At 33.8% G+C, this 12,825-nt stretch overlaps 1 protein-coding gene across 12 annotated transcripts in view; it reads right to left on the reverse strand.

The window, feature by feature from the left end:
- NBEA (neurobeachin) overlaps positions 1-12,825 on the reverse strand; it is a 486,663-nt gene that overhangs the window by 272,360 nt on the left and 201,478 nt on the right. For 11 of the 12 annotated variants that reach the window (XM_021377858.1, XM_021377912.1, XM_021377833.1 and 8 more), the window contains 3 exons: positions 10,812-10,966; positions 6,638-6,764; positions 3,028-3,155 (listed from right to left, as the gene is read on the reverse strand). In XM_021377858.1, coding sequence (XP_021233533.1) covers positions 3,028-3,155; positions 6,638-6,764; positions 10,812-10,966 — 410 coding nt within the window. The remainder of the gene's footprint in view (positions 1-3,027; positions 3,156-6,637; positions 6,765-10,811; positions 10,967-12,825) is intronic. The other variant, XM_021377849.1, reaches the window with a different exon arrangement.

The raw sequence follows: 12,825 nt of genomic DNA on the forward strand, positions 1-12,825 counted from the left end.
GGAAAATCAATGAAATATTTGAAAAACTGGGAAGTGTGAGATACTTTGAAAAAATAACTTGTTTGGGAAAAGGGACAAAAAAATACTATTTCAGTAAGTAACTGGATGAAGAGTTTTACAAAAAAAATGTTATGCAACATCAGATAGGGTTCTTGAATGTGATAGGATTCCTCTGCTACCAATTTACTTGAACAAACATTATTGTTAGTTATTCTGAATAAGGATGGTCTTGGTATTTGGTCTAGAATTGACCAGATCACCGCAGCCAGGTCACTTCAGCTCCACTCAAAAGTTAAGAAGTCACTGCTAAGGTACTGAATATCATTTCCTTCAAGAACAAATCAGTGAAAGTCTTCCATGGGACAGAATGTTGATACAAGTTAAAGGACCATGAGGCAACATGGTATGAATGTAAGATATTTTTTTGGAAGTTTGGGACAGACTAGCTGCTACAAAAAGGTAAAATAATAACTGTCCTGTACACATTTCTCCAAGTAGACATATTAACAACACCTACCTGATACCATCAGATATTCTGGAAAGCCTTCATAATTAACCTGCTTTACAAGTATTAGAATTTTTAGCACATCTTTTAATTTAGCACATCTTTATTTTGCCATCAAGGTTGGCTGGAAGTTTTCAGATTTTAGCAAAATTTGGTAGAGAAAATTCTTTATACCATATGCAGGTGTTGAAAGACAGTAAGAATAAGGAAGATATTTTTGTGTTTCATGCTTGAATGATGAAAAAAACACACTTTGAACAATGCAACAGATTTGTTTGTGGTGAAAAATTTGAAAGAAATGAGCACTTTCAGACTTTATTAGTTCCTTCTTAATTGTTGTAAGGACAGCCTTTGTACACAAAGCATAAATTAAACTATTTTATATAAAACCATCAAGCTATTTACTACTTGTCAGTGAAAAAAAATCAAGTTTAAATTATCCAAGCCCCATAGGAATTCTATGTACTCTCGTATCTTGAATCACTCCACACATAATCTCTGTTTTGCAGCCATTATACAAGAGCACGTTCGAGGGATAAGACCACCATTAGCTTTCAGTAAACAATGACAGGAAATTTATCAAAGTAAATTAGGTAATGGACTAGGAGAGAATTTAGAATTTTCTTTCAAGTGGAATTTAACTAAGCAAGATCAATTTAGTTGAGATCAAGGGTGCAATGAAGACAGCAAAGATGAGAAATACATAATGACTATGAAAGCTGTTCTGTGACTTCCCTGTTAAGAATAAAAAAAGTCCAACTACCTTAGGAGGAGCAAAGAGAACCTCAGGTCCTGAGACATGCAGTGCACAAATCTAACCTGTGTTTGCATTTCTTCTTTACAGATTGCTATTTCAACATCTTGGGGTGAAAGTACTGTTTCTTAGGAATTAGAAATGAGAACAAGTCAAGAGAAAGGTAGATATAACACAAAGGAAAACTGATGGGAAGGACAGAATTTTGGAACTCCATGCTTGGCTCATAACCAATTACTCATGAGAATGAATTGGATGCTGGAGTCATAGAAGATAGCATTTTGAAAGGCAGTCAAATGGGGTATTGGAAAAATGCTACAGCCAACAAAACCATGTCTCTGAACAGGCAATGAGATAAACTCATACTGCCATGTGGTCATGGGGTTCCCGTAGTGTCTAGCTTTTCAGTCATGTCATATGCAGGGAACTGCTGGAGGCCTGTTTAATTTTCAAATCTTGTTAATCTAATAAAGATCTGAGGTGAAACTAAGACAATTTTATCTGTATTGTATAAAAACTAAAGTGTAATTAAATGGTTGTCAAACAAGAGAGGGTAAAGCTACTACGATTTTTGCAGTGAACTTTATTGAAATGAAAGATCTGATGAAATCCGTGAAACATTTTACAGTCATCTCAATGTTCTCATTAAAGTGAGAGCAGCAACTTACTCATAGCTATGAAATAAACAATACAAAATGTCTGAAGTTTCTGAGAATTATTAAGCTACTTTACCATTCCTTGTATTAAAAATCTAGTCAAAAAAAAGGAAAAGGATTTTTAAAAGATTTTAATCACAAAGTGAAATATTTCTAGCATAAAAAAACAAAAGAGGACCAATGTGAGTAATAATAACTAAGATCCTGGAAAGACCATACTCTAAAGGATTTAGAGAAAATGGATATATAGTGGAAGGAGTTTTGATACTTGAACAAAAACTGTTTTTTTTTTTTTGCATAGATCTTCACACATTATGAGCTTTGCACTAATGACTTTTTCCTCTCAGTAAACAACAAGAATAATTATGGAAGGAAAAAAAATTACTTGGCTGAAAATGTGCCTCTGGATATACGATGTAAGAACAATGCATGCACATGTCAATTCACTATTTTGGCTGCATTAGCACTGATTCGTTACTTTCCACATAAGTTTACCCTATTCACGTTTAGCATAATTTCTGCATTACTTACTGCCTCACGTATGAGGATTCGTTATTTTCCCAAATTTTATAACCACTTAGCAGTGACATTACATTTAAAAAAAATCCTTGATAGTGTTCAGAGATACTTTTCTTAATCAATCAATCAGTCACTGCTATTTATTTCCCTAGGGACAACTCTATACCAACTGACACACCTGAGTAAATAGTGTCCCTACCAAATCTATATGCACGTATCAATAATGTTAGATTACATTCTTCAATTTATTTTCTTCCATGCAAATTGGGTACACTTTTTTATGGTATTTTTTCACTAATTTCTCAAAGTCAGGATGAAAAACACAACTATTCTGAGAGGGAAAAAGCATATTATGGAGAGGTTTTTGCATCCCAAGATGACAGGAAGTATCCTTACACAGCAACTCAGGGAAAAAAAAAGGTGGAAACAAAAGCTGACATTTTAAATTACTTCAAAAAAACTTAAATAAGAGAAACCACAAGACATTAACAACCGTTTCATTTACTTATCAAAAATCATTGAAAAGTAACATTTTTCATATCAAACTACTAATAGCTAAAAAAAAACGTATAACCTTGTAACAGAAACAGTACCTTCAATCAACAGCTCTTGTCCGTGACTGCCCAATAATGTTCGAGATAGAAAAGGGGCAAAATCAACAAAAATTTCTCGCAGGAGAGGGGCCACCTTTTCTAAGGCTCTCTCAAGCTTTGCCGTGATACTGTGGAAAAACAGAGACCATGATTTGAGGAAAAATTAAAAACTGGAAGTTAAATGATGTCAAACCACACCTGTTTTTAAAAGTTGCTCTAAAGTTCTTTAGAGAAGAGGAAGATCATAATCTGACTAGATGTTATGGTGCTTAAATTGTTCAGTGTAAACAAAAGTCATTTCCATGTCATCAGTGTGGCAGCCTCCAATTCTACTGTGTTTACAGAGTACTCCAAAACAAGTACAAATTCTATTGTCATTTTTAAACATTATTGGAAGAATCATTCATCATTTTATTGTGCATCAATTAATGTTTATCATTTAAAGTTTATCATTTAAACATGATTGGAAGGTGAGACATTCAAGTGTAACTATTGCACCTATCTCACCTTAAATTTCATATACATTTGAGAGCTTAAAAATATTTATTCATGTAAAGGAATCACAGATAACTTGCTTTTTTCTTCAAGTTTTCAAATAACAATAGCTGGTATTTAAATGATTCACAAGAAAATACATGAGGAAGATCTAGCACAGGATTCAAGGAAGCCAACATTCTTTTCTTCAATTTTGAGGCAATGTGATCACAAGTTAAGTCACTTACATTCCTTCTTTATGCCCTCTTCCCTTTAAAAACTTGACAAGGCATAACACTTGTGTCCTCTGACATTCTTATGCCAAAATTAAAAACTTTCAGTGTTACTTCAGAGTAATAAATCATTACTCAAAAAATATAAATTACAGCACATACATATTCTGCTCTACCAATACATAAATATATATATATATTTCAGACTGCTTGTGGCAGGGAGTATTTTCTTTGCACTGGAATTACAATACCAAAATATTATTGCCCTTTAAAGGAAAATTAATAGGAAGAAGTTACATTTATTGATAGTACATAAGAGAATGAACACTAACTTGTAAATTTTCTGTGCTATCTACCATTTGTAAACTACAAATAAATGTAGACCTTTTCATTTGGGTCATATGAAGATTCCTATATTTGAAAACAAAGTTGACATTACAAATATATTGGAAGGTTTGCTTGAATAGGTTAAAGTGATTTTATTGAGTTCCTATAGCTTATTTTCTTTCAGTGTGCTGCTTTCCCATTTCAAACTCAGATATTGATTTTCTAATATTCTAAAGGAGGTTTCCCAGTCTTATGCTGGAGCTTTTCTTGACTCTACTTGAAACACTGATGACTATCTTGGAGTTTTTCATTTGAAACGTGAATCTGCCCTAAGATTTTGCTGCTAGAGACAAAAAAAAAACAAAAACTGCTAGACTAATCAAGACTTCTCTAAACTGTTTTAAAATATGCTTTCACTGTAAATTTACTTAACGGTTCTAATTTTAGAGTTAATTTAACTCTGACAACTTTATGTACAGTTGAAAAAAGTTCAAAAGTTTTTGAATGAAGATCAACTTTTATTTAAGAATCCAGTGACATGGAAGGTTTGGATGTCCTGTTAGTCAGCACTTTGTGTGATAATAAACACCTTGCTGTTAAATGGACTGCTGATGGTTTTAGTATATTATGGACCTATTAACAGGGGATTCGGGATAATATCCCATGAAAGTGTGAGATCAAAGTTTAGCACTCTTCAAAAATACATATCAAATGTCAGAATTTAATATTTAAATGGATTAAAAAAAAAAGAAAAGAAAAAGTCTGGTTTGCCTTGATATAAATCCCTGGTGCACCAACATGTTGAAAACTGACTGGAGTTCTGGTCCTCCAGTTTCAAAAATAACAAACAGAATTAGGAAAAAAGCATAAAGAGAGATCCAAAAATGATTCAGGAAAGCAGGTGGCCCATCTACTGAATTTTTGGTTCACGCACATGCACAAAGAGCAGCAAAAGAGGACAGACAGCATGATCTGATACTACAGCTGCTTCTCATGTGTATTATACCTTGTAATGCACTCTGCAGTCACTTGGAAACTCTCTTTGGGGATTTCATCACTGAATTAAGAGTTTCATAGGATATTTTGTAAACAGTTAACACAGTTTTCTCCTCTCCACTTGCAGATATTTTTAAATGCAAAGAAAATTTTAATACCATGTCAGAAAATAAAGTATATATGATACCTATGTACACAAAAGTAATAAACTGGGACAGGGAAGACTGAAAGAACACAGTAGTAGTATCAGATTAGAAGAAACACTTTTAAAACATTGAGTAAAAAAGCAATAACACCGTGAAAAGTTCTTATAGGCTAGCGCTGGAGTTGATCACAGAAAAGGAATGGAGAGGATTTAATTTTATGTAGAGAGAGAAGTAGGCATGCAATTTGTTTAATTCAGCCATGAAAACTGGTTTACAAAAGCCTACCAAGAATTCCAAGACCAGTTTTTATTAAAGCTAATGTAATATGCAGTATAAATTGCAGGGAACTCAAACATCTCTTTTAAAATAGTTCTTTGTTAAATCTAAATAAAAATCTAGAGTCCAAAGACCAGCAATTTATTTCAAGGGAAATGATAAAATTCCAACTGAAAACTTCATATGAATGCAAAGCATATCATCTAATAGACAAAGAATTCTGGAAATTATTAAATTTGCTACTATAAAAACTAATTTTGCTATTTGAACCATTACTTCCTTGGTAGGATTTTACACTCAACAATACCATGCTATTAGATGTTATACAGGTTTACTTTCCTCCTATCAAAAGTAGCATGTTTACAAATGGGAAATTACATGAGAATCAGTTTGCTCTTTGTCACCCAGTGCATCATTCACTTCTTTGGTTATTAAGCCTAACTTCTGTGTGCCTACTTACAAATGTGCATAAAAAAAGAAGAAATCCAGGGAAGCACACTCACAGTTATCAGCTGGACCTTGCAGTGAGGATGGATGCATTACTTTGTAATGGAAGAAGAAAACTCTTCTTTCGATTTTATGAAGTTAATCTCAAATTGTATTAAAATTGTACTGCAAAATAAGCTAGTATACAAAGACAAGCAGTAGGAATTTTAGAGGGCAATTTTGAAGGACTATTAGCTATTCTATGGCATTTGCCTCTTGCTATACCAACTCAGATCTAGCATGCCTTTTAGTTAGCTGCATGAATGCATGTCCGGTTTCACCCACTCCAACCTAAATAGGGTTTTTGTTTTCTCAGAAGAGGTTTTCTCTCCACTTCCCAGTGCTATTGCCCAGCTGTGCTTGTGTTCTGATTTTTACTTTCACTGATTGTAAAAAACTGGTCAACTAAAAAATAACTCTTAAGAAAGTTTTAGTGTCTGGCATAATTCTAAGAAGTTAGAATTTTTAGTGAAGTATTATTATAGTCTGTACATTCTTAGTATCGCACAAGTTTGTAAATATACATTGAATTATATGAATAAATACAGTAGGGCATAAGAAAGAAGCTGAAATATATTTTTATGTATTTCTATTTTTTTTTAATACTGTTTTGTATGTATGAGGTTGTTGTAGGAGGAGAAATGACAGTAGTAAAAGTTAGAATTCGTGTACCTCATGTTTTCAGCTGAATCCTCTGGCATTGGAGCAACAGTTTGGACAGCTGGGAGATTTTTGCTGGTAGCACCATTCACAAAGCTGGATGACGAAGAGGAAGAAGAAGATCCTGAGTCTACTGCACCTGTCCCCCAAAAAATACAGGTCTTAATTCAATCTGAAAAAATATAACTTTCAGAGACTTTTAATATAGTACTCATTAATCTGCTTTTAAGTAAGGAAAACACGTTACTTATTCTAAAACAATTAAAAACATTCAATGTGAGTATAATATAAATTAATACCTTATTTTGATGATATAGTTACAATAAATAACTACTGAAAGTCAGGCAAAATAAATCCTTACCTCATTTTCATTATTCCCAAATTATATTCCAAAGATGAAAATATTTTTACATCATCATGTAAAGCAAGATCTTTCTAAAATAGAGGTATGTTTAAGATGAGCTTGAGTGGAGAATGGAAGCTTAGCTATTATGTTTTTTTTCTATATATACACACTTCTTGGCTGCCCAGTTGCAACTACAGGCAGAAAATAAAATAGAAATTTTTAAAAATAACAGAGAAAATAGAAAATGCACATTCCTTCAGCAAGTAACAGTGGAAACCAGTGTTTGAAAGAATAATAATACTGTAACAAGATTCTAATTTTAACTTTTTCAGTTTCCTTCCTCAAGTCAAGGAGATTTTTTAGACCTTAAAAGCAGGGAGGGCAGTGAGGGTATCATTTCAATGGGTTGTGAACAGCTGCCCAGAAAAAAGATGCAGACAGAGTGTACATTTATACTTTATGTGATCTGGGTCAGAGCTAAGGGCTAAACTTAGACTCTAAATGCCAATCTATCATGTTTGCTGAAACGGCACTGTGAGTTCAGACTCTCTGAAGCAAAACAGAAAAGGCATACAGTGGCCACGAGCAGTAGCGAGTGAATCCTGATAAATGCTGTCAGTGTTCTGCTGCATAGTCACCATGTAACACATCATGGTAGCACAGGTATCAACAACAGTGGTGTAGTTGGAGGGATGGTTGTGCTACCGGAGATGAGGGTGACAAGCAGTGAGGAAGAATTAGCCAAGTTAGCGATGAGAGGTGGAGGAACCCAGAAACTGAAGCTTAGGGATCAACTGCATTGTTCTAACATTTTTTTAAATGATAACTGGTAACTCCTTGTTGCTGGTCAGTGTTATTAATGGAGATACAGGCGTAAATATCTGCATATATATATATTGTTCAATTTCTTACAAATAACAAATGAAATCTCAGGAAAGCATTTACAGTTTCTTAACTGCTTAAACATCCTGACCTGACAATGAAGTCGAGGTCAAATGCTGGTAATGGTGAAAAGTTTTATCATAGGAGGGACAAATATATATATTTTTGCCTTTAAATATTTTTTGCTGAAAAAGAACTTAGGTAAAGATTAGACTTCTGTCTGGCCAACTAAAACAAATTACATTCAAAACTATATCAAAATGAACTAGACTTTGTTGGGCTATTAAAGTAATGTTAGGTTCAGGATTTAGAATAGGAACTGGTTTGTTCCGATTTATTCTACAGTTTTAATGGTGTGAGTGAGAGGTTGGTTATGGCTAACATCTAGGGTTCAGGCTTGGACTGAATACAAATTGCAAATGTACCCAAACACACTGAGAAGGAAACAAAAATACAAGGCGTGTAGCCTCTCCCAGCCTAGGAACCACACACTAATTTAGCTGGGATTGCAGGAGCTTAAAAAAACGGCATAGCAAGATTAAGGCTTCATATATTTACGTATGTGTATGCATGCACATGTATTGATATTACTTACACATTCATATTATTTACATATTTATATTCATAAGTGATACATTTTTTTTTTCTCCTTCCAACATTTTTTTCATTATGGCTTTTGTCTAAAAAGAGTAGTTGCTAAGTTATTTAATCAGAGATGCCCCCAGCAGAGAAGGCCAAACAGACCAAGGACTATATGTTTAACACAGAGATCAGAATCAGGAGAGGAATTACAGAAATCAATTCTATAACAGCTGAAACAGGTTCTTAAAGAAATGAAGGAAGGAAATCTCTCAATAGAAACATTCAAAGCACTGAAAGGGCATCAGTAACATGTATCTCATTACATCGTGACAGTGACATTGACTATGACAGTGATGACAGATAGAATGTAAACATTGATTCCAATCCATGAATAACTTCAACCAACCAACCTACCAAACAAAAACCCCACACCTTCCTCAGAAGTCCAGCAAAGAACAGACCAGAAGATAAAATTACATTGCCATAGTATCTGTGACATACTGTAAAATCAGCTGCAGATAGGTTTGGGGGGACACCTAGTGTTTCTAAAAAAATTGTATAATGTCTCTTTTTCATCATAGTAAAAATCTCTGATGTTTAATGAAATTCTCTTTACTACTCTGAAATCATTAATAACATAGATAATTTCACAGGGTCTACAAACATACAAACCAGAAAACATCTGGATAATTGACATCTACGTCTCAAAAACTGACATATATGATCATTGTTTTAACTTAAAAAGTTAAAAATCGTGAAATGAGCATTTTAATTTAATACTTATACATTTTCAATGTTATGCCATAATTTTTACTGCCATTAATGCATTTAGCACTTCTAAACTGTTGATACTAAATTCAAACCTCTCAACATATGTTGGAGAGGAAACACATTTAAAACTATTTCTTAGGAGAATTAATCAATATGTTTCATCTGGGGGAATTCAGGCATAAAAGGCTTTACCAAATAAGATCACAAGAAGTTCAACACACATATAGTTCTAACTAATTAGATCTGATACTTGCTGGAGTTCCGTCTAATCAATACTTTCCCATAAATCAAGCTAATCCACAGACTGGGAGACAAAAACAGTTGCGCTAAAAGAAAACAAAACAAAAACCTACCAGAGAAAAAAAAGTGATAAGATCTACAAAAAAATCAAAACAAAACAAGAAAAAGAACTCCTTTCATCCACAGTGAACCATGGTATCTGCAAGACTGTCCTCTACTAAGAGTGGGAGCAGGGATATGACTCATTTTTAAATGCTATTACTTACAAAGAGGAGCTACTACATTCCAGCCAAAACACTCCAGATCTTTAATCAGTGAGGAGACTGAAAAGCTCACACTACTCAATACAATTTGGAAAACAAGATTTTCATTGTAGAATATTTTTTGCGTGATACAAGAGGACCTAAAAGGAAATCCATTCAAGATTAACAGAAGTGGCTACACAAAATGAAAGCATTTATAGAAGTGATAACATTATTCAGAGCCTCTATTACTCCCATCTGCCTTAGGATTATTAGATTTTTAGATTATTTTTTTTTATCCTTAAAAAAATTGAAAGTTCTATTACCAGGTATTAAAGGTAATCTGCAAATGGAAAGAAAAAAAATGAGTGTCTTCATATTATTCCACAGAGTAGAAAGATTCCAAAAGCTTTCGTCTCATTTTTTGCAACCCCAGGGAGATTTTCATTTTCTCAACCTCTGACAGCAGTTGTGATATCCTTGAAGAGAGCTCTTCTCTCAAGTGCTTTTGCTTAGTTTAGAAAGAAAACATAGCAAAGCCAGACATTTCAAAGGAGTTTAAGTAAACATCAGTTGCTCTCACAGTAGGGATTCATTTCTGATATGAAACCACAGCTTCCATGGTCAACGGGCTCTTTTGTGAAAGACAATTCTACTATTACTATTTTAAATAATAAAGAACTTCTTCTCTCCTTCTATAGGTCACAATAAACTCTTACTGAGAAGACACAACTGGAGTAACATTAGGTAGGTTCTTATTGAAAAACCTTCCAACAGGTAATTTTTATTGACAAATAATTGCCAACAATATTGAACTCTACAATGTATGATATATACCTATCTAGGAGTCTTTAATTTCTTTGATGCATAAGGAGGTATTTATTGGTATATATCATACAAGCATCCTCTATCGCAGAACACTGGAAAAGCTAGTTCATTTGAATTCTCAACTTATTCAAAGGCTATGCAAGTCCAATGTGCAGTATCAAAGGTAATAAAAGACGAACCAAAGTACAAGAACAGTAACAGAAATGATGGCTGAAAAAAAAAAAATCACTGAAAACAACAAAAGCAAAGAACAGACAAGAAAAATGAGGGTCACAAAAATATTTAAGGACAATACCTGTTGTATTAATCATACTTTTTGGTGTAGCTCCTGTTGCAGCAAATATATTAGGTGTACTACCCGGTGGCAGCCCGCTCCCTGCTGTGGCGGCTCCAACCGTGGTCACAGCCAGGCTGCCTGGTGGGGGCTTCTTCACTGGCACGACCACGCTCCTGCAGGAAAAGGAACAGCAGATTACAAAAGCTCTGCAGGAGAGTTAACAAGAAATTCTGTTTATTATGAGATTACACTCTAACGCTCTTGCTAAGAACACGTAATAATGGCAATTTCCTTAATCTTTCTGAGTAGATGAAGATTATGTTAACTGTCTGCAGTTTCACATGATTCTGAGAAACTCAGTTTCTCTTTCAGTGCCTCCAAAATGGAAATGTCTCAACATTCATTGATAAGTTACTGACAACACTATGAGCACCTGTGTTCTAGATTTGCAAAGAAAATGTTAAGATACTATGCCAGTGTACTACTAGTAAACATTTAAACACAGAACATGGATATTATGCTCATTTAAAAATAATATTCAAAAAACAGCCTTGAGAATTTGTAAGCATTTTAGAAGAGGACATGCCTTCCATATAAAAATGGAATATATCATATATATACACACACATATACTGATGACTTACTGCATTCAAACAAACATATTCACACATTCTCATCTAATCTTCAAGCACTCCTTTCTTTCAAATCTCAAAACCAATCTTGTTGCACAGATTAAAAGGGAAGGAGGAGGAAAAGATTACAGGGACATTTATTTAATACTTTTTCAACACTGGACTGCATAGTGCAGACTGGTAAATTTACATTTTTCCATTTAATATTTCAATTTCTTTACAAAAAAAAAAACCTACTCCTAAAAAAAAATCTATTTCAGATGAAAACCTTAGTGAAAACAAAATCTGAAACAAATAATACTTGAAAATGTTAAAAAAAGATTTGTAGACGTACATATTTTCTATTTAAGAGAGACATTTTTCTTTAAAGCTAAGAATAGTAGCCAAATAAAGTAGGAAGAAAATGTAACTATTTGGGGTAATCAGGCCCCATTTTGCTGTAGAAGTTCCTTTGGTAGTTATTTTGCTACACTTTCACCTAAATATGATAGCACATGATGGATCAAAAGGTGCAGAACTTACTTTCTTTTATTTGTTTTTACTGTAATATAGTTTATACATGTCTAAATCCTCAGTCTTGCTGGATTTTAATTCAAAGCCTAGTGATGCAAATTGTACTGGTGATGCCATTGAGAAAGTTATGTACAACTGTTTTTTTTTTTTGTGATCTCTTGATGACAGTGCACAAAGTGTTCATAAGCAACATTTTTTCTTTACTCTTTTCAGAGGGGATCACAGCACCAGCTAACATCTCTATATTCTGAGCAATAGCCTTAACACTACTCTGAAGCAGGTATTTCAGAAAGGTAATTCTAGGCATATCGATGGTTTTCTGTCTCCTTCCATTTGCATTAGGAGAAGATCAGTTTGCAGAATTCAATAGCTATTGATTAAGATATGTGATCCTAAAATAATTCCTTTCCTCTGTTGTTAATAATCTCTTACAATCCTTGCTGATATAAAGCGTTTACATAGCGGCAGCTGCAGGTGCATAAAACTGAGTTTACAGTGGTAGATTAATCTGCTATGTAACAATATGAAATTTCTAAGATTAGCTCCTATCCACACAAAAAGATCTCTAGCTCAATTAATACTTCAACCAAAGACTTGATTGCTGGAATACTTGAGTTCAGGAATACTAAGGAGGTACTGACAAGAGCGGAGTCCCTACAGTGCCACAGAAACACAAGAAGTCTTGTGAATCTGAAGCAAGAGTATCTCCTGATTACATTAATCTCAAAAGGAAACTAAAACCATTCATTACCTACAGCATCTTTGTACACAACTGCAATAGGAAAGCTAAGATTAGTGCTAATGAATTACAAATTTGAATATTGCGCAGATGACAGAGCACAGGCACAGGCTGTGGCAACTCCTCCTTGGAGATCTTCCAGATCTGC

The sequence above is a fragment of the Numida meleagris genome, chromosome 1 (genome assembly GCF_002078875.1).
Source record: "Numida meleagris isolate 19003 breed g44 Domestic line chromosome 1, NumMel1.0, whole genome shotgun sequence".
In the NCBI taxonomy this organism is placed as follows: Eukaryota; Metazoa; Chordata; class Aves; order Galliformes; family Numididae; genus Numida; species Numida meleagris.